The sequence below is a fragment of the Zingiber officinale genome, chromosome 2A (genome assembly GCF_018446385.1).
Source record: "Zingiber officinale cultivar Zhangliang chromosome 2A, Zo_v1.1, whole genome shotgun sequence".
NCBI classification, from domain to species: domain Eukaryota; kingdom Viridiplantae; phylum Streptophyta; class Magnoliopsida; order Zingiberales; family Zingiberaceae; genus Zingiber; species Zingiber officinale.
This window is the reverse complement of record NC_055988.1, coordinates 145,921,058-145,946,811: the sequence shown is the minus strand read 5'-3', so window position 1 is coordinate 145,946,811 and position 25,754 is coordinate 145,921,058. Positions and strand designations below refer to the sequence as shown.

General features: G+C 40.1%; 1 protein-coding gene across 1 annotated transcript; it reads left to right on the top strand.

Annotated features, from left to right (window-relative positions):
- The first annotated feature begins 502 nt into the window (after positions 1–502).
- LOC122040121 (uncharacterized protein At5g65660-like) lies at positions 503–1,626 on the top strand. The gene is made up of 2 exons (XM_042599477.1): positions 503–842; positions 1,305–1,626. Exons 1-2 carry the CDS (start codon positions 558–560, stop codon positions 1,491–1,493), a joined length of 474 nt encoding a protein of 157 aa, XP_042455411.1. The 5' UTR covers positions 503–557; the 3' UTR covers positions 1,494–1,626.
- Positions 1,627–25,754: the final 24,128 nt, after the last annotated feature.

The following is a 25,754-nucleotide window of genomic DNA, read 5'->3' as shown; positions in this document are numbered from 1 at the left end:
GACTCTCAAATTGAGAGAATTAGATGCGTTTTTTCTCTGTAGGAAGAGAAGACGGTTCACCACCCACCCTGCCCCCACTCACTCGATCGTCAATTCGTCATGATTGTTCTTTTTCTACAGATAGATTTTTAATAAGCAACTAACTGTCATTAATGTCATCTTGCAGTCAGACACTTTTTTGTGATCTCGCTAAATATGCCGAATTCTTTTTCTTGTTCATCTGCACTGAAATCTTTGTTTTTTTTTTTTTTACGGGAATCAGAAAAAGCATCAAAGGATAATCTTGACGGCGACTCCACGGCATCTTTACCGAACGAGCCGCACTAACGTCTCCTCCATCAGTACTCTGCTTTAATTCGACCGTACGCGCTCGGTGGCCCCTCGCTGGCCTCCGATCACACTCCATAAATAAACCGCCTCAGCGACGCCTCAGAACTTCACTCACCTTCTCTTCTCTACGTGCGCTGCAGGCGACGATGACGACGCCGCTGTAGCCCAAGAAGCAGCAGGAGGAGGAGGTGGTTACAAAAGAAGCAACCGAGCGAGGAGCAGCAGAGATGGAGGGTGCGACCATGCCGGCGCCGCCAGCAGCAGCAACCTTGCACCATGACTCGAGACCGGCGATCGGGTTCCCCCTCGGCACCGCGCTGCTCGTCGTCGTCATCTTTTGCCTCAGCGGCGTCTTCGCTTGCTGCTACCACTGGGAGAAGCTCCGCTCCCTCAGCGGCCGGCCCAGCCGGCGCCGCCGCCAGCAGGAGGAACCCCCTCTGGATGCTCTCGAGGAAGGCCGGACTCAGCCGTCGCCTCCATCTCCGACGTCCAAGCTCGCCCCCGACCCTCAGGTATACGCATCTCGCTTTCTAAAGTCGATTTCGACGTTAATTCTTCATCTTTGCTAATATTAACGTCGAGGAGACATGAAAGAACAGAAGAACAGAGCCGAATTGACCTTCAAACAGAATTGAGAGCGATCCATAGTTTACTTTATCTGGTGAAGATTTGGTGAAACTGTGAATTAGAAGATGAGCATTTGTTCTCCTTAAAAGCTTTCTAGGTAGATTTCACCATTGAAACATTGGAGCGCACTAGCCACAAACTAGTCACCATCTAAAAGCAGTAGCTTGGGCACCCCGAAAGCAACCTGAGAATGACACTGAAAATCTGCCAAAAAACGTGGAGACATGTTGTCTTTTATACTCATTAGATTTCGCTGTTGCTGTTGTTGTGTTCTGTTCTGCTCTGCTTAAGCGAGATCAACTTTGTGTTCCATCACTCACTCAATTACGCGTCTCGTTGATTTGCAGGAGAACAAGGAGGAGAAGGTCCGGAGCTTGCCTGTCATAATGCCAGGCGATAAAGTTCCGAAATTCATGGCATGGCCATGCCCGTGCCAACACTCGTCGCCGGTTATTGCCGATGTATCTGCTGTAGCGGTGACGACTTCCGAAGCAGAAATTCCGTCTCAATCTTTAGCAGAGTGTTCTGTGAACTGAGCATCACACTCTGTTGCGGTGCTCATTATTCTTTTTTCTTCAATGTCGCTGGTTGAATTTGTCGAGACGAGGGATGTGTATATATCTTGCCTTTGTAAAAGAAATGGATCTCTGAAAAGCTCAGATTTTCTTAGACTGCGTTGGATGCCCTTTAAAAAAAAAATCAAATTTTATCTCGAACTAAAAAGAATCTTGAATTGTTTAATCTCCAGTTTAAATTCCTCACATATGTAGATGATTTCTAACTTTCTAGCCTACCTAAAGAGTCAATGCTAATTGCTAAAGCAACCTCTATCAGTTTGCTCTTAGGGAAAATAAAGCAGATGCAGAGAGGAACAGCCACAGCACGTGGTTTGTGAAATGTAACGGTGGGTGGTGGTCCGGCGGCAGAGGGACGGAGCAGCAAGTAACGTCCGGTACGCGGTGTTGTGTACTGGATCCGTCCTCTTCCGTACGCAGAGAGCACGGCACGAAGCTTCAAGGAAACGAAGGAGCGCACGAGAAGATGATGATGGTGCCATGGTGGTGATGGTGCGTTTTGGTTTTTTTTTATCTTTGGGACTGTGACAGTGCGCAGTGGGTGGCGGATGACTCAGGAGCGGAAAGCACGCAGACAGACAGCCATTTTTATCTGAATATATCTTTTTAAAAGCAACCACAGCATGATCGCTGTCCTTCGCTTGGCATATATATCATTTTTTATATTATTTTATATATCATTTTTTTAAAACTTAAATTTACTTATGCTTAATATTATATATATGGAATAAATATAAATAATTTTTTTAAGTATTCACCTACAATCTAGAAGGATTATTTTATTTTCTTTCTTATTTTTTATTCTCTTAATTGTTTATCTTTTTGCCTTTCTTTTTCTTCGTATTTTCCTAGGGATTTTTTTTTTTTCACTGTGAAGTCCTTTTCCTTCCCCCGTTCTATCTTTTGGGGGTAAATAGAGGATCGAGCTTGGGATAAAGGTGACGACTGAGATATTGTTCGGTGTGGAGTATGCTGTTGTTGTAGTACTCAATAATGCATTAGTTGTACTACCCTAAGATAGGGAAGTGCCATATCACTGTCTATCTTAGTAAGCCACTTATATCTGTTGGGGATCACTATATAATTGACGTTACAGATGAGTGTCAAAATCCACACGTAAATAATTGTATCTCCTCGTCAAAGTTAATAGGGACTTCGCAAAAAACAATTAAAAAAAATATTAATTATATATCGAATCAAACAATAAAAATGACAGTCCGGTGCACGAAGTTTCCGTCATATCGAGTCACGAGGAAGGATCCATTGTACGCAGCCTTACCCTATTTTTTACAGGAAACTATTTTCAGGATTCGAATCCGTGAACTTTTGATCACATGACAATAACTTTAACGAGCAAAACAATATAAACAAAATATTAATATTCGAATTAATTGAGCTTACAAGATATATGTGATATTATTTATTAAAAACTCCAAAACATAAATGATTTTGGTTCGAGATAGGTTCGAAATATAATTCGAATCTTAATTCGAGTAGAATTGGAGTATAGTTTGAAATGCTCTAAATTTAAATTCGATTCTAATTATTTAAATTTTAATTTGAGCATATTTAAATTGTACTTGTGGAGAAGTAAATAGAGTTCTATTTGAGTTTTTCCTAAAATTTTATTTAATTAAGGGTGGTAAACCAACTTTTGCAAAGGTCATATATTACAGCCACTTTGTTACTGCATCATCATTTAAAGAATTAAACATTAGCGAACACAAATAGATGGGACACTCAAAATGGTTGACTCACAGTACCTCTTTATGAAGCTTTCATCAACAAGCCTACTGCGCATGAGGCAGCAAAGAATATCAAAAGTTCTTCTTTAAAGCCACATAAATCTGTCACCTATTTTTAAAAGTGTTTTTTTTTATTTCCATTGCAGCATATATAGATGTCGATTAGCAAGAGATCATCATCAGGAGTAAGTGACAAATTAAATTACCGTAAGTGTACAGTGTGTCGTCGAGTAATAAAAACTATCGTCGGACTGCTTGTTGAGTATCAAAATGCTCGTGAAACGAATTCTCTAGAAAACTGGAAAACAAATGCATTGTGGCACGGATTATCTAAAAAATTGGAAAACGAATGCGTTATGATGAAGAACCAAAAGTGATCGAGAGAAAGCATTTGAGAAAACTATTTAAAAAAATAATTTTAAAATTTTAATTTCACTATGATGAATATCGGTGAATTCAAGTCCTCTAATCTCAACATATGATTAAGAAGGGACTCATCGTAGGGTAAACGGTGAGTTTATGAGATAAAGGAAAGAATGAAGTGTTGGGTTTTTCGGGTCGCGAAAACCGCGTTTTCGCGTCGCGGAAACCCCGAAAGCCCCAAAGTCAACGGATTCGTGTAAAGAAAAATTTCAAAAAACTACGAATACGAGTTTCTACCGAGATTTACTCCTAGATCTACATGAAAAAGGGTTATACCTTTGAAGCAAAGCCCTTCGCGTTCCCGCTCGTCCAAACGGTACCGGATCTCAAGAGTATCAAAATAGATACTCCTCTAGAAGTATCCACACGAACTAATTAGGTGAAGAAGACCTAAACGAAGGTGCGCTAGCACCTTGATAGGTCACGACAAGAGAGGAGAAGAGGGAGAGGGAGAGCTTGAGAGGAAGAAGAGAGAGTGAATGCACACATGAATGAAAAATTCATTCCACACCACACCATAGTGGCCGGCCACATTCAAAAGAATGTAACTCCCATTTTGCATTAAGTACAATTAATGTGTAGTCATTAAAGTGAAGAATTGTAACCTCCATGAGGTGGCATCTCACTTAATTAATCATGATGATGTGGAGCATCATTATTGGTTCACATCTTGCCAACTCACTAATGATGTGGCAAAAAGTCAAGTCAAACTTGACTCTTTCTCTTCCTCTCAAGTCAAGTCAAACTTGACTTAATCTCTCTCATGGTTGATCTAATCCAATCATTTAATTCAAGTCAATTTAATATAATGAATCTAATTCATTTAATTAAATTGATTCAATGAGTCATAATCTAAATTAGACTCATTGAACATATGAATCAACTTGAGTCCAACTCAATTAGCCCAATTAGGATTACTCTTAATCCAATTTGATTCATCAAATGAATCTAATCCTCTTGGTTCATCATATGAACCTAATCTCCATCTAATTGTCCTTAGTGTGTGACCTTATAGGTTCTTATAACGTTGGCAATGCCCTAAACCTATTTAGGAGCATAAGTAATGAGCGGTATCTAGTAACACATCATTACTACCCAAGTTATAAGAATGTTGAGATCCAACATCACCTTGTGACTACTAATTGTGACTCCTCACAAAATATGACAAGTGTCCTTCTATCCTAGACATTTAGATTGATCAATATGAGGTATAGACCGTGTCATCCTCTAATCAAATCTTGAACTCCAAGTAGACTCACTAAATCAAATGAGCTCAATATCCTATATTGACTCATTTGGGCATGGCCATGCACTTCGTGGTCTCACTCTATCAAGAATATCGATGTCACTCCCGTCATATAGGAGGGATAGATCCCATCTACATCACTCACATCCCTCTGCATAATTCGTTACATACCCAGTAATTGCCTTTATAGTCCACCCAGTTACGGGTGACGTTTGACGAAATCAAAGTACATAACTCCTTATGTAGGGATCCATGGTGACTTCAGGTCTAAGGACTAGTAGTCATACTAATAGTCACATGAGAAAGTATATGACACTCATATAACGATCCATGATACTTTCTCATGGCGGGTCATTCAGTGTACATTCTCTAATGTATACTCATGTGTCAACTTGATATCTCTATATCCATGACTTGTGAGATCAAGTCATCGAGTTGACCTACATGCTAGTCTTATTGCATTAACATTGTCCCTGAATGTTAATACTCGACTAGGAATGATTAAGAGTAGTGTTCCCTATATCATCTCACTATCGATTCAACCAATCGATTGATATAGGTAAGAACCTTCTACTCAAGGACGTTATTATACTTAGTTTATTTGGCACCAATACAAGTAAGTATAATAACCAAAACAAATGTCTTTATTTATATAGAATATGATACAACAAGTCCAAAATACAATCATCAAATGATTGGCTCTAGGACTCTAGCTAGCAATCTCCCACTAGCACTAGTGCTAATCAGTGTAAGCTCTAAGCCCCAATGACCTAGTGTGACCATCATGCTTCCTCTGTGCCAAAGCCTTGGTCAAGGGATCTGCGATGTTAGCCTCTGTAAGTACTCTGTAAATTTTCACATCTCCTCTCTCGATGATCTCTCGAATGAGATGGAAGCCCTGTAGTATGTGTTTGGTCCGCTGGTGTGAGCGAGGTTCCTTCGCCTGTGCTATAGCTCCATTGTTGTCACAATAGAGCTCAATGGGGGCAGTAATGTTAGAACCACCCCAAGTTCGGTGATGAACTTGCGAATCCAAATCGCTCTCCTTTCTCGATGGCGGAATGTACTTCGTTATAGAATCGCCTCATGCCTTCAACACTTCCACCGACAGACCACCATTAATGCAAAATATGAACCCCATCATGCGATCTATAGTCATCCCGGTGTCTGGAAGCTAATCAACGTAACCCTTTACAGCTAACTCATCATCGCTTCCATATATCAAGAAGTATTCTTTAGTCCTTCTTAAGTACTTAAGAATATTCTGACCGCTATCCAGTGACTCACCGATCCGATTGGTATCCGTCATCCTCAAAGCACACGACATCGGTCGAGTACATAGCATGGCTATGATCGATCCTATGAGGCATAAGGGATCTGATCCATGCGGTCCTCTCCTCTCTAGAAGAGGGACCTTGAGTCTTGAAAGACTCACCATGCGACGTCGGCGTAAATCCCTTCTTGGAGTTACTATGGCAAACCGTAGGAGTACCTTGTCGATGTATGTACTCTACTTAGCTGGCAATCTCTTAGATCTATCTCTATAGATCCGTATCCCTAGAACGGGGATGCCTCACCTAAGTCCTTCATTGAGAAGCAACTCCCAGCCGGGTCTTGCAGACCAAGCATAGGGATGTCCTTCCCAATGAGTAATATGTCATCCACATACAATATGAGGAAGACAACTATATCCCCTACAACCTTCTTGTAGACACAAGGCTCATCTTCGTTCTTGATGAAACCAAACTGTTTGATTGCATCATCGAATCAAAGATTCCAGCTCCGAGAAGCTTGCTTTAGTCCATAAATGGACCTATGCAGCTTGCATACTCTGTTAGTATGCTGTGGATCTACAAAACCCTCAGGTTGTGTCATGTACACATCCTCGAGTAGGTTTCCATTCAGAAACGCGGTTTTGACATCCATCTGCCATATCTCATAGTCATGGTAGGCTGTAATAGCAAGCATGATCCGAATGGACTTAAACATCGCTACTAGAGAAAAGGTTTCATCATAGTCAATACCATGAATCTGCTTGAAACCTTTAGCTACCAAGCGACCCTTATAGATAAGTCCATCCATGTCAGTCTTTCTCTTAAAGACCCACTTACACCCAATGGGTTTTACCCCTTCAGGTGGATCAACCAAAGTCCATACTTGGTTGGTGTACATGGATTCCATCTCGGATCTCATGGCTTCTAGCCATTTCTCGGAATTTGGTCTCATCACAGCTTCCTGATAGGTGGTAGGCTCATCCTCTATGAGCATAACGTCATCATGGTCAGACAAGAGAAATGAGTATCTCTCGGTGACGACATACCCTATCAGAACTGCAAAGAGGTATGTCTACTTGAGCTGGTTGTTATTCCTCAACTCCTTGTGGAACAACATCATCCACAACACTTTGTGGTTCGGTTCAATTTCCATTGAGGCATCAGTGTTGTTCATCTTGAACTTCTTCAAGATCACGCTCCACTAGTCTTTCTAGAAACAAAGTCCTTTCTAGAAAGACCCGATCTTTGCCACCTTGTCTTGACCGGGAATGTAAAGTAATATCCCTTAGTTTCCTTGGGATATCCAATAAACTAGCACTTGTCGATTTGAGTCATAATTTGTCTGAGACTTGACGTGCGTAAGCCTCACAACCCCAAATCCTCATGAAAGACACAGGCATCTCCCGGTCCATATCCTATAGGTGTCTTTATCACGGCCTTGGATGAAACTCGATTGAGTATAAAAGTTCCCGTGTCTAGAGCGCCCCAAAGGTATGTCGGAAGATACATGTGACTCATCATCGATCGTACCATATCTAATAGGTGCGATTCCTCCTTCGGATACACCATTCCGTGGTGTTCCAGGAGGAGTGAGTTGGGATAGAATCCCACACTCGGCTAGATAGTCACGAACTCATGGCTAGGTATTCTCCATCTCGACCGGATCAGTATCTTAATACTCTTGTCGAGTTACATACCATTCTTGAATTCTTTGAACTTTTCAAAGGATTCGGACTTATGTCATCAAGTACATAACCATATCTACTGAAGTCATCGATAAATGTGATGAAGTACCTATAACTCTAGCGGCGACATTGAAAGGGCCACATACATCACTATGTATGAGTTCTAACAAATCAGTCGCTCTTTCGCTATGCCCACTAAAGGGAGTCTTGGTCATCTTGCCTCGTAGGCATGACTCGCATATCTCATATGATTCAAAATCAAATGAGTCCAGCAAACCATCTTTATGGAGCTGGGATAAGCGCTTGTCATTTATATGACCTAAGCGACAGTGCCAGAGATAGGTTTGGTTCAGGTCATTTGACTTGAACCTCTTGGTATTTATGTTATAGATAGGGCTCTCAAGGTCTAGAATATAGAGTCCGTTTATCAGAGGTGCACTACAATAGAACATATTGTTTAAATAGACGGAACAACATTTGTTCTTTATTGTAAACGAGAAATCTTTCTTGTCTAAACAAGAAACTGATATAATGTTCTTAGTTAATGCAGGCACATAACAACAATCGACTAACTCTAGTACAAGCCCAGAGGGCAGAGATAGAAAGTAAGTCCCTACAGCAACAGCAGCAACCCGTGCTCCATTGTCTACTCGTAGGTCCACCTCGCCCTTTGTCAATGCCCTGCTATTTCTCAGCGCCTGCACATCAGTACAAATATGAGAAGCACATCCAGTATCTAATACCCATGATGTAGAAATAGATAGATTGACTTCTATAACATATATACCTGAAGTGGAAGTCTCACTTCGCTTCTTCTTAAGATCCTCCAAGTATACCTTGCAGTTCCTCTTCCAGTGCCCGGTCTGACCGCAGTGGAAGCAGGTAGCATCCTTGGCGACCCCTCCTTTAGGCTTCAATGCCTTGCCTTTGCCCTTGGCTTGGGACTTTCCCTTGCCTTTGGGCTTGCCCTTGCCCTTATGTTTCTGAACCATCAGAACAGTGTTGGGATTAGCCTTCTTAAGGTTTAGCTCAGCAATTCTCAACATGCTAAGCAGCTCAGGCAGTGGCTTGTCAATCTCGTTCATATTGTAGTTTAGAACGAATTGACTATAGCTATCCGACAATGATTGCAAGATCAAGTCAGTAGCCAGCTCTTGGCCAAGAGGGAACCCCAACCTTTGTAGGTTCGCTATGTACCCAATCATTTTGAGTACATATGAGCCCACTGGAGCCCCGTCTGACATCTTGCGCTGAAACAGTGACCTTGAGATCTCAAATCTCTCATGTCTCGCTTGTCCTTGATACAGTTGACGAAGATGTTCAACCATATCGTAAGCGCCCATTAACTCGTGTTGCTTCTGAAGCTCAGAGTTCATGGTCGCGAGCATTAGACAAGACACATCTAATGCGTCATCTTGATGCTTCTTGAAAGCATCTCGGTCAGCTCGCGGGGCAGTGGCAGGAGGAGCCTCCGGAATGGGCTGCTCCAGAACGTACAGTTTACGTTCTTGGGTGAGAACTATTCTCAGGTTCCTGTACCAGTCCAGGAAGTTTGCTCCGTTGAGCTTGTCCTTCTCGAGGACAGATCGCAGGGAGAAGGTGTTCGTATTCGACGTCATGGTAATCTACAACAGAAATAAAAGCAGAAATAAATATCATATTCTTAATCATTTAATTAGGCCTTTAACTAAATGATGCTCCCACTGAATTCTATAATTCATGTGGGACAAGATCCACATCATACTAACCCTTGAGTTAGCTTTGGCTAATACGCCCAAGACTTAGTATAATCGGTAAGTAACGATTACCAATTACATCTCTATGCAACTCTTGTTTATAGGATCAAAATCCGCATTTATATTAAAACTCGAGTTAGCTTTGGCTAATACGCCCAAAAGTTAATATAAACATGATTTTGACCTATCTACCAACCATTGGATAATGCCTATAGTTAAACTCGATTCAATTGAGTTAACTAGTTACTCAATCTAATTGAGTTGTACTCACCCATGCATTGATAGGCAGGACCAAAATTGTCCCTCCGTACCCTACCAAGATAGTATGTGTTGCTCTATTTTGGCAGATTCAACAACTACATGCGATCGAGGTAGTGGTAGGTATCACGACATGGTAGGCATTACGAGTTAACGTGATTTAGATCTAATCTAAATGATGATGCGTATCAAATACTTGATTTAGATCTAATCTAATCGTGGGGTGCATCATGTGCACGATTTAGATCTAATCTAATCGCTAGGCACTAATTTACTACTTAATTAAACATGCATCACATACATATAAGCAATTAATTAAATTATTTTGTGATTGTATCATGACCCTACTATGATCTTCTCAAGCCAATGAGAAGATCGGATGGTCAACCTAAGGTCAACAGCTTCTCAAGCTTCTTCCTTTGACCACCTTGTGTTGCTCGCACCCTCCTCGTAACTCCGTCTCGTGTGGACCTTCCACCGCTTCAAAATTACATTACAATTTTGAAACTCGAGTTACATTCGAGTCTAAATCTAATTTACAACCAGAATATAAGAGAAAGGCACGACGCGCAGTCCGTGAAAATAAAATAAAATAAATACACATAACGGCACGCAGGCCGTATTATGAATTACAACACAATTATCCAATCGAATTGGGTCTTTGGGCCATGACTATCACAAAATAATATATAATTCAAAATTAAATATTTCTATAATTTTCTGTAATTTTTCTATAATTTTTACAATTTTTACGAGTACAATTTCCCGGCGATTCCGTTTAGTGATTTTCGGGCGCAATCGCGGAACGAAACCCCTTGCGGGGCCAGGGGCAGCGCCCCTACCCGCGATCTAACCATCGCGAGGGTTCCATTGTGATCTAACAATGCCTTAGCCTGCTGTCCCAAAAAGTTTTGGAGCGAAACTTGGCCGTTTTGGAAAATTCTTCTCAGTAGTCGAAGCCTACAAGTATCGAAACACTTGTGCTTCACTTCTACGAGAAAAATACTCATAAATACTATAAAAAAACATAAATTTACAGAATTTTACAGAACTAAAAAGTTTTCATAAAACACAAAATAAACTCGTATTCGTCTTTGCACGTGGCTCTGATACCACTGTTGGGTTTTTCGGGCCGCGAAAACCCCGAAAGCCCCAAAGCCAACGGATCCGTGCAAAGAAAAATTTCAAAAAACTACGAATACGAGTTTCTACCGAGATCTACTCCTAGATATACATGAAAAAGGGTTATACCTTTGAAGCGAAGCCCTTCGCGTTCCCGCTCGTCCAAACGGTGTCGGATCTCAAGAGTATCAAAATAGATACTCCTCTAGAAGTATCCACACAAACTAATTAGGTGGAGAAGACCTAAACGAAGGTGTGCTAGCACCTTGATAGGTCATGGCAAGAGAGGAGAAGAGGGAGAGGGAGAGCTTGAGAGGAAGAAGAGAGAGTGAATGCACACATGAATGAAAAATTCATTCCACACCACACCATAGTGGTCGGCCACATTCAAAAGAATGTAACTCCCATTTTGCATTAAGTGCAATTAATGTGTAGCCATTAAAGTGAAGAATTGTAACCTCCATGAGGTGGCATCTCACTTAATTAATCATGATGATGTGGAGCATCATCATTGGTTCACATCTTGCCAACTCACTAATGATGTGGCAAAAAGTCAAGTCAAACTTGACTCTTTCTCTTCCTCTCAAGTCAAGTCAAACTTGACTTAATCTCTCTCATGGTTGATCTAATCCAACCATTTAATTCAAGTCAATTTAATATAATGAATCTAATTCATTTAATTAAATTGATTCAATGAGTCATAATCTAAATTAGACTCATTGAACACATGAATCAACTTGAGTCCAACTCAAGTTAGCCTAATTAGGATTACTCTTAATCCAATTTGATTCATCAAATGAATCTAATCCTCTTGGTTCATCATATGAACCTAATTTCCATCTAATTGTCCTTAGTTTGTGACCCTATAGGTTCTTGTAACGTTGGCAATGCCCTAAACCTATTTAGGAGCATAAGTAATGAGCGGTATCTACCAACACATCATTACTACCCAAGTTACAAGAATGTTGAGATCCAACATCACCGTGTGACTACTAATTGTGACTCCTCACAAAATATGACAAGTGTCCTTTTATCCTAGACATCTAGATTGATCAATGTGAGGCATAGACCGTGTCATCCTCTGATCAATCTAAATCTTGAACTCCAAGTAGTCTCATTCTAAACAAATGAGCTCAATATCTCATATTGACTCATTTGGGCATGGTCATGCACTTAGTGGTCTTACTCTATCAACAATCATGATGTCACTCCCGTTATATAGGAGGGATAGATCTCATCTATATCACTCACATCCCTCTGCATAATTTGTTACATACCCAGTAATCGCCTTTATAGTCCACCCAGTTACGGGTGACGTTTGACGAAACCAAACTACATAACTCCTTATGTAGGGATCCATGGTGACTTCAGGTCTAAGGACTAGTAGTCATACTAATAGCCACATGAGAAAGTATATGACACTCATATAATGATCCATGATACTTTCTCATGGCGGGTCATTCAGTATACATTCTCCAATGCATACCCATGTGTCAACTTAATATCTCTATATCCATGACTTGTGAGATCAAGTCATCGAGTTGACCTACATGCTAGTCTTATTGCATTAACATTGTCCCTGAATGTTAATACTCGACTAGGAATGATTAAGAGTAGTGTTCCCTATATCATCTCACTATCGATTCAACCAATCGATTGATATAGGTAAGAACCTTCTACTCAAGGACGTTATTATACTTAGTTTATTTGGCATCAATACAAGTAAGTATAATAACCAAAAACCAAATGCCTTTATTTATATAGAATATGATACAACAAGTCCAAAAATACAATTATCAAATGATTGGCTCTAGGGCTTTAGCTAACATGAAGATACTGATGTGTTCATCCTAACCACAACTCATAAAGTAGATTAGGTTGGATCCTTTAAGCTCTGTGACAGATCATGAAAGTCGAGAGAGTGGAAATCACTTTCGAGGTAGTTGGGCTAGAGATCGATTCTAGGGAATATGAAGCCGGGTATGATAACGATTATCCTGTGAGTTAATGAGAAAGTAAAATTGAGGAGAAAGTAAGAAGAGAAATCATCAAAACAAAGAAAAATCTATCGTTCTCTAGATTTTATCAAAAAAAAGCTTTATCATCGATAGAGGATAATTCCTCAAATAACTAAACAAGTGTTTATATGGACTCTGAATCCTATTACTCAAAAAAAAGAGAAAGAAACCTAAAATATAGACCTTAATTCCTATCTTATAAAGAAATGAAAGAAATCTTACCGAAAAAAGAAAAAAAATCATAACAGAATTCCTAATAGAATGAAATTATGAAAACATGACGCTTACATAGACAAACTATTAGTAGGACACATACAAGCTAGAGGGAGTAAATAGCTCACTTTGCTTCTTTGAACTTGATGTTGCAGCGGATATTTGAAATGAAGATACTCCATAATACTAACACTTGAATTTTATTTTGTATCCATCTTCTTAAGGTGACTAATATAAGGGTTCACTCATCACATTCACAGCTCCACTATGAATGTCTCATTCTTGAAATCTTTTTGGATGCGGAGAAGCCTTGCACACTTATTCTCACAAGAACACAACAAACACAACAAAATACACAAGCAAAAATGAAAGTAAACACTTTACAATGAGATCTTACTTTGCTTATTATCTTATTGCTTGAAAATACCTCTTGTTGACTTAGAAATGCAACAACACTTCGTTTCAGAATCCCCAAGAATCGACAGATCTTTAAATGTCCACAAACTCCCCTTTTCTAGGGTTCCCTTTGTTGGATCGTGAAAGTCGATAAAGGGGGGTGAATATTGAAATCTTTCGAAAAGAGTGAGCACAGCGGAAAAGTAAATGCAACGCTAACACAGAACCTTTTTACTTGGTTCGGAGCCTATGTCGACTCCTACTCCAAGGCTCGTACTCGTTGAGTACTTTCGTTGGGCAATCCACTAGCAATTCGAATATAGATTACAAATTCAGTACAAGATTGCTAATAAAGAAAATTACCGACAATAAAAAGAATTAGAACAGAAAAGGAAAGCTTGTCGAGATCGTCGCAGGAGCACGAGGAAGCGATTGTCAATTCGAGTTGTGTATTGAGCTTCGCCTTTGACCCTCCTTATATAGGAGTCTCGGGGCGCCCCGGATCCCTTCCAGGCGCCCTGGTGTGACGTAATAGGCCCAACTAGCGAGCTCCGCGTGTCAACGCCGCGATCAGGATAAAATTTGCCTCCGGGCGCCCGGACCACCTTTCTCCAGAAACTCCTTCTCCTGCAAGACAAGGTTAGTCCGAGGTAAATATATAATGTATATCCTACAAAACAAAGTCTTAGCACAGTTTATAATTTTAACATAAAGAATATGACTTAGATTCCGTCTTTCCGAGACCGGAATCTAGTCACAATCTCAACTTAGATTTCTGAAATGGATCTAAGTTAGATCGACGCCTAAGTTCCCTTCCCAGGAATGCGTCCTCACAGTCACTCCCCTCCAGTGACTTACCTTTACTTACCTGCCAGACATCCGGTCAGCCCTTCGACCCGTCTGGACTTCGCGCCAGCTATCCGGTTAGTCCGTCGACCTAGCTGGACTTCGTGCCAAACGTCCGGTCAGCCCGTCGACCCGTTTGGACTTCGTGCCAGCTATCCGGTCGGCCCATTGACCTAGCTGGGCTTTGTGCCAGACATCCGGTCAGCCCGTCGATCTGTCTCGACTTCGCCTACACACTCGATCAGAGTGTTAGACAACGACAAACCTAACTTAATCTAATTTGTCATTCATCAAAACTTGAGTTAGACCGTTAGTACTAACCGCACCAACAATCTCCCCCTTTTTGATGGAATGACAATCTGGTTAAGTTAGTGAAAAATTATGCAAGTAAAAATAAGCATTTATAGGGTTTTTTAAGTTAGATTTATTTTCAATTTATTTTAGCTAACTTAATCACCTAACCCTCCCCCTTTGGCATTCATCAAACATGAACATAGAAAAAATTGCACATAAAAGAATACCGCCAATGTAAACATTGCACGAAATAAGGGCAAGTTGACTTGGGGGAGTTTAACTTTTAAAACATAGTTAATTTAACTTTTATTTCTTAACTTTTGTAAAATGACTAAGTTTTGAAAGATAGCTAATTTAGCAATATAACTTAGTATTGATTAAATTTCAAAAGATAATTTTTGCAAGATAAAAGCTAATTTTTCAAGTATAAGTTTAAAGTTAACCAAGTTTTAAAATTTCAAACTTTCAAAACATAAGTGTATAAGTTCCATATTTCAAGATCAAGTTTCAAAATAAGTTTCAACTTTGAAACACTTTTCAAACATAAGTTTTCAAAACTAAAATTTCAAAACTAAGTTTGAAAAATCTACTTTTCAAAACTAATTAAAATTTATTTTTCATATCTAAGTTTGCAAAAGATTCTATTTTCAAACCCTTAGTTTATAAAATCCAATTTAAAAAGCTTAGTTTTTTTTTAAAAAAAAAATAGATTTTATCAAATTAGATTTCCAAAGATCAGTTTTAAAAAAAAAATTAAGAAAAGACATTACTTTTAAAGCGGAGAAAATAATTTTAGTACTAAATATGAAAGTAAGTTGATTTAATCTTCCCCCTAAACCTGACATTTAAAACAACTGTCTAATCAATTAGGTACTTACTAACTATCAGAAGATAGCAGCTTTCACTTGGTTAGTCAAGTTAAGTGCATTGTAATCAGTTAGTGTTTTGTCTAAACTGAATAGCTTAACTTGATCAATGTCTGTTTTGTATGTAACGCCCAGACTTATGTCGATGCACTGAAATAAGCATCTTAAGTCCAGGCAATTTGTCTATGCATCTCACCCCTTTCTATGTTTGGCAATCACAAACAAGGGAACCTAGGGTGTTGGTGAGATGCTGAAATACTAGTCTTAAAGGAACATGATTTCTAAGGAATTATTCTAATCTAAGGCCAAAACCTTTTTGAAATTCTAAAAATAGGAAGTTTTGAAAATAAAATTTGACCTAAAATTTAAAACAATCATTTTTGAAAACAATTTTAAATTTTGAAAATCCTAGGCTATTAAACACATCCCTAATTTTCTACGTAGATTGCTAAATTCACTTTCAGGGAGTGGTTTTGTGAATATGTCAGCTAAATTTGACTTGGACTCAATATATTTGAGTTCAATGTCACCTTTAGTAACATAATCCCTGATAAAGTGATGTCTAATTTCAATGTGTTTAGTTCTGGAGTGATGCACTGGATTTTTTTAGGTTAATTGAACTAATATTATCAATTAAGACTTTTACATTTGTAAAGTTTAAGTTAAAATCTTTTAGGGTGTGCATCATCCATAATAGTTGTACAACGCACTCTCCTATAGCTATATATTCTGACTCAGTTGTGGATAAAGCAACACAGTGTTGTTTTCTACTAAACCAGCTGACAAGCGATGGACCCAGTAGTTGACATCCACCACTTGTGCTTTTGCGGTCTAATTTGCATCCGGCGTAATCTGAGTCAGAATACCCTATGAGTTCAAAATTATTGGTTCTGGGATACCAAATTCCTATATTTGTTGTTCCTTTAAGGTATCTAAAGATTCTTTTGACTTGAGTCAAATGAGATTCTTTAGCACAGGTTTCTGTTGGTGCAAGTTACACCAGAATCAAACCTGAGTTTTGATGTTGCCAAAGGTTTAAGTTAAGTCTTGTTATGATCTAACAAGTTGACTGAGTGTGTAGGATGTTTACTCGACCGAGAAATACCTAGTTGGAGGCTAGGCAGAAGAAATCTTAGCAGATCGTGGAACCCGAGTGCAAGTCCAAGAAGGTCGAGGGGACCTGAAGCTTGGAAATATGATCGAGAGGTCTGGAGGACCTAAGATCAAGGGAAAAGTCCTAGCGAGCCGATCAAGGCTGAGTGAAAAGTCCAAACTAGATCTGGAGGAACAAAGTTTGGCAGGTAGGTTGAGGTAAAGAAACTGGAGGAGCGACAGTGAGGTCGGGTTCCCGAAGGGAACAACCTTAGGTCGATGATCCAATTGAAGAAACCGGGAAGGTTTCAAAGTTGAGATCAAGACAGTTCTACTATCTTACATTTTATTCCTGCTTTATATTATTGCTCTAACATCTGTTTTGCAAGAAAGTTTTTTTGTAACACTGTGTTGCAGGTTCGATTGGATCGGTCGACTGAACCAGTGGTTCGGTTGACCGAACAAAGCAAACTCAAAGCAGTAATTCAGTTTAGAACAGATCAGACCAGAGTCCAGTCAAAGCATGATCGGTTGATCGAAAAGTAAGTTCGGTCGACCGAACCAGGGTGACTTAGCAAAGGACAGATCATCAGCAGCGATCAGCAGGAAAGGAAAAAAAGGCTGATCGATCGACCGAACCAGAGGACCGGTCAATCGATCCAATCAATATTAATGCTGCAATAAATAAAGATCTCAGCTGATTTCAACGAACAAGGAAAAAGCTTGTTCGATCGACCAAAAGGCATGATCGGTCGACCGAACCATTGAAGGTCAGTTAATGTAGAATATCGAGCCGGCATCAGACTCCAGCTGGAAGGGATCGGAGCTGGTTCGGTCGACCGAGCAGAGGGATCGATCGAGAACACCATCATACCTATAAATTGAGGCTCGAAGTCGAGGTCATATAGAATTTTCTGATCAACTCTTGTGCTCTTCTGCAAGTGCTCACGCTACACGTCGTCATCAAGTTTGCAAGCGACTTCATCCAACAGTGCTGACCGAGCTACGATTTACTACTTCTATTGTCGGTATATATTTTTTAGTACACTTAATTTCGTAAGATAGTAGGAGTGTTACTATCTTACATATTTGTACTTGTACGATTCACTTCTTTCCGAGGATTTCGAAAAGAATGATTATAGTGCTTTGCCCATCGGTGCAGTCAAGGACCACGGGCCTTCGAGTAGGAGTCGAGCTAGGTTCCGAACGAAGTAAACACTTTTGTCTCTCTTTATTTTTCGCTGCTTAATTCTAACTTTAAAAGATAAAGAATAGTTTTAAAAAGACGCGATATTCACCCCCCCCCCTCTATCGCACTACTCGATCTATCAGTTTGGTATCTAGCACACATACTAACTGTAAATAAAATATCTGGTCGACTTGCAGTTAAGTATAATAGGCTACCTATGGCACTCCTATAGTATTTTAAATCAACTGGTTTTCCATTGGGGTCATCATCTAAGATTGTGTTCACTGCCATGGGTGTTTTTATCTCTTTAGTATTTTCCATTCCAAATCTCTTGAGTAACTCCTTAGTATATTTTTGTTGATAAATGTAATTTTCCTCATTCATTTGTTTGATTTGTAATCCTAAAAAATAGGTTAATTTACCTACTAGACTCATTTCAAACTCGTGTTTCATTAGGCTTGTAAATTCATTTAAAAATTCTGAATTTGTTGACCCAAAAATTATATCATCTACGTAGATTTGGGCTATGAAAATATCTTTTTGTATTGACTTAATAAATAAGGTTAGGTCAATTTGACCTTGGTTGAACCCTTTAGAAATTAGGTACGACGTAAGTCTTTCATACCATGCCCTAGGAGCTTGCTTAAGTCCATATAAAGCATTTTCCAGTTTAAAGACATAATCAGGGTGTTCTAAATTTTCAAATCCAGGTGGTTGTCCTACATAGACTTCTTCTTTTATTAGTCCATTTAGGAATGTTGACTTAACGTTCATTTGGTAGAGTCTAATTCCTTTGTGGGATGCATAACTAAGTAGCATTCTAATGGACTCTAGTCTAACCACTGGGGCATAAGTTTCATCGTAGTCAAGTCCCTCTACTTGACTGAATCCTTTAGCCACTAGTCTAGCTTTATTTCTTGTGATTTCTCCAGTTTCACTTAATTTATTTCTAAATACCCATTTTATTTCTATTATCTTTTTATCTTTAGGTGGTGGCACTAAAACCCAAACTTCATTTCTTTCAAATTGAGCTAGTTCTTCTTGCATCGCAATTATCCAGTCTAGGTCAAGTAATGATTCAGCCACTGTTTTAGGTTCAATTTTTAAAATTAATGAGATTTGACTTAGGTTTCTAAAGGATGACCTAATCTGAACCCTTAGGTTTGGATCACCAATTATTTGGCTAGTTGGGTGATTTGGGTTGACTCTAATAGTTCTAGGAGGTTGATTCTCTTGAAGTTCTTCTTCCTCTTCATGATTTAGAGATTGATTGGTTCCTTCAGAATTGGTATTTTCTTGAACAAATTCAATTGGTTGAAGTTGGGTTTGTTCTACGTTTTGTTTGGAATCTTCAAATTTTACATTAGTAGTTTCTTCAATTCTTAAGGTAACTTTATTATAGACTCTGTAATCTCTCTGTTTAAGGAGTAGCATACAAAGATTCCATTTTCTACTTTAGAGGTGAATTTTCTAAGTGTTCTCTTGTGTTTAGGATGAAGGTTGGGCATCCGAATACTTTAAAATATTTTATATTGGGTTGTTTATTATAATAAAGCTCGAAAAAGGTTTTATTATGTATTTTATTTAGTGTTATTCTATTTTGTACGTGGCAATTGTACTAACAGCTTCTGCCCAAAAATATTTAGGTAAGTTGTATTCATTTAACATTGTCCTAGATGCTTCAAGTAGAGTTCTATTTTTTCTTTCTACAATTCCATTTTGTTGGGGAGTTTTAGGACATGAAAATTCGTGATGATAGCCATTTTCAAGGCAAAATTTATTAAAGTTATGATTTTTAAATTCTCCCCGTTGTCACTTCTAATTCTTTTAATTTTAGTGTCTTTTCATTTTCAACTTGTTTACAGAAGTTTGTAAATATTTCAAAAGTTTCATCTTTATTTTTAAGAATTTGACCCATGTGAACCTGGAGTAGTCATCTATTATGACTAGACAGTATAGACTTCCATTTATTGATTTGACTCCATGAGAGTCAAATAGGTCTAGGTGTAGAAGTTCTAATGTTGAGTTGGTTTGTGATTGATTAGTTGGTTTGTGAGTAGATTTTGTCTGTTTACCTTGTTGACAAGCATTACATATGGTTAAGTCTAAGTTAGGTAATTTTGGTAAACCTCTAACTAATCCATTTAATTTGTTTATGTTTCTGAAATTTGTGTGTGACATTCTTCTATGCCATAACCGTGTTTCTTCTTTCTGTGTTAAATAACACTTAACTGAAGAGGTGGTTAAGTTGATTGCATAGATGTTGTCTTTTCTAAATCCTTTTAGACTTACAGGACTTATGGTAGGATTATCTAAATGTTTGATTAAGCATTCTGTGGATAAGAATTTAACCTTATACCTAGTGTCACACAATTGACTTATACTTAGAAGATTATATTTAAAATTTTCAACAAGTAAAACATTTGTAATAATGAAATCTATTTTTAATTCAATGTTACCTATACTGATTACCTTGAGTTTGTCATTGTTTACAAAGGCAAATGTTCCTAGACTTTTGTAGGTAAGTTGGGTGAACTTGGTGTGATCTCCAATCATATGCTTGGAGCAACCACTATCTAAAATCCACGATTTCCTACAATAGATAGGAGTTAAAGTTAGTCTAATTTTATTCTTTTAAAATCATTTTTAAGGTCGGTCATTTTATGTGAGAGTGTGAGTTAATTTTCAAGCACACGTAATTTAAGATAAATTTTTAAGTTAAAAGAAATTAATTTTTAAAGTAAATTTAAAAATTTAAGTTTTTTTTTAAATAAATTTTTAAGTTTAATTTTTTCAAATAAATTTTTAAGTTTAATTTTTAAAATAAATTTTTAAGAAAAATTTAAGTTAAATTTTTAAAGCAAATTTTTAAGTTAAAAGAAATTAAGTTAATTTTTAAAATAAATTTTTAAGTTAAAAAATTTAAGTTAATTTTTAAAATAAATTTTTAAGAAAAAAAAATTAGTTACTCTTGTCCTCCGAAGGGGCTCCTCTCCGAGTAACACGGCCAATTTGATCTGGCCGAGCGGTTGGACCTCGTTGCCCGTGAACCCGTACAGGGGGTGGTCATTGGAAGCAGCTCGGTGCGATCTACCTGGAGTTGGTCAAACGCCTTCTTGAAGATGATGTTGACCGAACTCCCTGTGTCAATGAAGATGCGATGAATAGTGTAATTTGCTATTATCGCTTGGATGATGAGGGCATCGTCGTGCGGCACTTCAATTCCCTCGAGATCCCTGGGGCCGAAACTGATCTCGGGCCCGCTCGCCTTCTCCTGGCTACAATCAATGGCATTGATCTCTAACCGCCGGGCGTGTGACTTGCGGGCTCGGTTGGAGTCTCTGCCGGTCGGTCCTCCCACTATAATGTTGATCTCCCCTTGAGCGACGTTGCTTCTGTTTTCTTCCTCTCGAGCGGAGGGTCTTGCTTGCTCGTGCGAGGCCCGGGGTCGATCGTCACTCCTGGGCGAACGATGGTGCTTCCGATCAGGCGACTGTCTAACCGTTCGCCGCCCGGTACCTGGGTGTCGTTGCTCGGGCGAGGGTGATCGGCGACGATAGTTCCTCGGGGCTGGCTGGACGCCCGGAGCAAACCCCCAACAGTCTCGTGTGCTGTGGCTGGCAGACTGGTGGAAAGAACAAAACATGGGAGTTCATACCTTTCCCTCGGCTTTGGTCGCTCGGAAGCCACATGCTGAACGACGTGTGGTCGGGCTTCTTGATGGGGCCTTATCCCTTCGGTTCGGGGTCCTCTGGGTGGTTGATGATTAACCAGCTACCTCCGCTCGGTCGGCACAGCAGGCTCGGTCGGAGCCTCCTTCCTTCGGGCCGCCTGGGCCTCCTCCACATTGATATACTCGCTCGCCTTCTTCAGCATATGATCATAATCGCGAGGTGGTTTCCGGATGAGCGAGCGGAAGAAGTCACCGTCGGTAAGCCCTTGGGTGAAGGCATGCATCATGGTTTTGGAGGATGTTGGTGCAACCTTAGGTCAAGGTTGACCTGGTTGACTAGACTTGAGTTGACTGGACTCGAGTTGTGTTTTGATGTTTGACGAGTTATGTTTGACAATGGTTGTATCTTGATGTTTGACAAGGATACAAGCTTGGGAGATTGTGGGTGCAACCTGTGGTCAAGGTTGACCTGGTTGACCCGAGGTGAGTTGACCTGACTCGGAAAAATCCAAGCAGGGAGCTTGACACGGGAAAAGTCCAAGCAGGGAGCTTGGCATGGGAAAAGTCCAAGCAGGGAGCTTGGCACGGGAAAAGTCCAAGTATGGAAGCTTGGCACATGGGAAGTCGGAGAGGGCTCGGTAGCTCGTTCTCCGGACTGTGGTCAGAGAGGGCTCGGTAGCTCGTTCTCTGGACCGGATGTGGAAAAGTCCTGGTGAGTGAAGCCAGGCAGTTAGAAAGTCCTGGTGAGTGAAGCTAGGCAGTTGGAAAAGTCCTGGTGAGTGAAGCCAGGCAGTTGGGAAATCCTGGTGAGTGAAGCCAGGTGAAAACCCTAGTGAGTGAAGCTAGGTGAAAGTCCTGGTGAGTGAAGCCGGGCAAGGGAAAATCCAGATGGATCAAGGGTGATCGGACATCTGGTGATGGGAAGTCCAAGTAGGTCATAGGATTGACCGGATACTTGGTACGGAGAGAAAAGTCTAAGTGGGTCAAAGGGATTGACCTGACACTTAGCTGGGAGTCCTAGCAGGTCAAGGGAGTGACGGGATGCTAGGCGCAATGTACCAACAGGTCAAGATTGACCGGATGTTGGTTTGGACTTGGTTTGGGCGAAAACCATGAGCTGGATCGATCTGGTGATCGATCCAGTGATCATGAATATTCGATCGGTGCGGTGACCGATCGATGCTATCGATAGCATCTTGTGTGATAAGCGGTCGATCGGTGACCGATCGAGTCGATCGAAGCGAGCGAGGCGGGCGCAAGAGGGCTGATCGGTGCGGGGACCGATCGGTAACTCCTGATCGGTCCCGGACCGATCAGGAAGTTCCGATCGGTGCGTGGACGATCGGTGGGTTCCGATCGTCCACGGGCCGATCGGGCACTTGACGCATAGCGGCTGAATTCTTCATGCTTCTTTCTCCGCGGTATAAAAGGAGGTGAGAGCTTCTACATTGGTTACTTCTTCTTCTTCCTTGGATTGAAGCTTACGCTCCTGTGCTCGACGATTTGAGCTTTGCTGAAGCTTCGCGTGAGCTTCGAGCTCGTTTCTTGCTGCAGTTGGTTGTGAAGTTGCTGCTTCATCGCCTCCGATCGACAGAGAAGGCAAGCGAGTGTTGCATTCATATTGTTGTTTGTATTTGCTTCTTGCTTTCCTTGTACTCCTTTCTTGTTGTTACAAGTATTGTGGCGAGGTTTCTCCACCCACAAGGAGCATTTATTAGCCGGTTCTCCGGGGACTCATCCACCGACGGATTGATAGGCTTCGTCCACCTTACGGACACGCCGAGGAGTAGGAGTTTATCTCCGAACCTCGTTACATCGGTTTGTTTGAGGTTTGTCTTCTTTCCCTTTCGTTTCTGTGTTTATTTTCCGCTGCGCTAACACGTTTTGTAGAAACGCGACGATTTGGGGTCGGCTATTCACACCCCCCTCTCTAGCCTCCGTACGAAGGATCCTAACAAGTGGTATCAGAGCAAGGTTGCTCTTCGTCGGATTAACACCCGGGGGAGCACAAGCTAGAGAATGGATCGACTCGGAGAAGACATCACGTTTCCACCATTCTACGAGTGCTGCGACTTCGCGTATTGGAAGGTAAGAATGAGGTATTTTCTTATGACTAACCTTGAAAATTGGAGTTGTGTTCAATTAGGTTTCAAGTCTCCGATGGACAAGAAAGGAGAAACCCTAGAGAAGAAGGAGTGGACCAAGGAGCAAATCCACCAATCAACCATCAATGATGAGGTAACGAAAATCATTGAATTTTCTTTACCTAATGACATTTTGTGTAGAATAGGTGGTTACAACAATGCCAAGGAGTTGTGGAATAACTTGGCCAAGTTTCATGAGGAGAGCTCCACTTCAAGCCATGAAGAGGAGTCAAGTGAGCCAAGTAGCTCACATCATGGAGGGAGCGAATTAGAAGTTGAGAGTCACTCAACGTCTAAGGAAGAAGAGGAGGAGGTCTCTTCTTCAAGATCGGAGCAAGAAGAAGCATCTACCTCCGGAAGGGATGAGGAAGAGAGCCTTCATCCATCCTCAACCCTAGGTAACTCAAGCATCGTAATTTCAAATAAGTTACATATAATATGCTTTGAGTGTAGGGAATTTGGGCACTACAAGAGTAAGTGTCCAAGGAGGGTTAGGAAGACTCCACCGGCACCAAAGGTCAAGGGAGCCGGAGTCCCGACACGCAAAGGCAAGGGGCACGTGGTATGCTTCCAATGCAAGCGAAGGGGACATTATCGGAGTCAATGTCCAAGGGGGAGGCAACCTCACAAGGACAAGGGATGCACATCGATAGGGGGAGCTAAGGCAAACCCTAAGGTACCTTTTAAGGCACATTATTGCAATTCAAATAAGAAACATGCTAGTAGTTTTATTGCTATTGCAAATAATGATGAGCATGTTAACAATAGAAAACCATATGTGTGCTTAGGTGCTAAACATGTTAGCTTAGATAAGGATAATACTAGAAATGTCAACCCTAGGATTAACTCATCTAAGGCTAAGGAGAACCTAGGTAGAAACCCCAAGACAACTAGACATATGCCTAGGAACACCTCAAGAAAGAATGATAAATTAAAATTTGAGGTTTTAGAGAAAGAAAATCAAGTCTTGAGGTCATGACTTGACACTCTAGAAAAGGCCCTAAAGAATTTAGAGAAGTCAACTCTAGGGTCTAAGGGTCAAATTTCAAAGCCCAAGGACAAGAAAGGTTTGGGTCACAAACCTAAGTCCCAAGTGGTCAAGCCCACTTATCACAATGTTCCATTCGATTATGGAACAAGACCTAGGGCTAGAAAGACCATCACCAAGGTCACAAGGGGAGTCACCCCTAGAGTGGATCTTGATGAGTCCCAAATGACCAAGGCTTCAAAGCCTAGGAGGGTCATTAGAAGGGTTGCTAGGGAAGTCATCCCTAGTGAATACTTAGTGAACCCAATGAGCTCCAATAGGTATTGGGTTCCTAGGAGCATAATTTCATCACGCTAGATGAGTTAGGGTGTGCCAACCTTACTTGAATAGGTAGTTAACCTAATCATGGCAAAAGGTGGCACTTTAGGAATTTTCAAGGTGCAATCAAGCCTTGAAAATGAAATTGAAAATTATTCCTAAGGTGATTAGGATATGCCAATCACATTTGAGGAGTTCTCTTAGGTCAATTTAATTGGCACATAGTGATCTAAACATCCTTGGTATGTGATTTTAGGTCTATTACACTTAGGAATATAGAACCTATGGCGAAATGATCAAAACTATCAAAAATGACAACTAAGGCTAGAATTAGGTATTTTCTATACCTTTATGTTCTATTTGCCATATATTGTTTGCCATATGCCATGTCATGACATCATATTTATTTTATGATCATTTGAAATGTCATGATAATGCTTAGGTTAGTTATATGTCATGCTTTATTTAAGTTTCATACTTTATGCCATGACATCATGACATTGGCACATGTTTTCATTTATGATATCATTTTATGCCATGTCATCATTTCTTGCATTTATAATCAATGAAATTGATCTAAGGATAAACAACACAATTTGATATGGAGATCAAGTTGTTGTTTTAGAAAATGCATGAAAACTTAGCCTAAGATAACCTAAACCCATATCTCACATCAAAATTGACTTGGATGTGTTT

Excerpts from the sequence above, each read along its gene's own strand:
- LOC122040121 (XM_042599477.1), top strand. The coding sequence starts at position 558 with ATGGAGGGTGCGACCATGCCGGCGCCGCCAGCAGCAGCAACCTTGCAC. Across the intron at positions 843-1,304 it reads AGCTCGCCCCCGACCCTCAG|GAGAACAAGGAGGAGAAGGT; the intron begins GTATACGCATCT and ends GTTGATTTGCAG.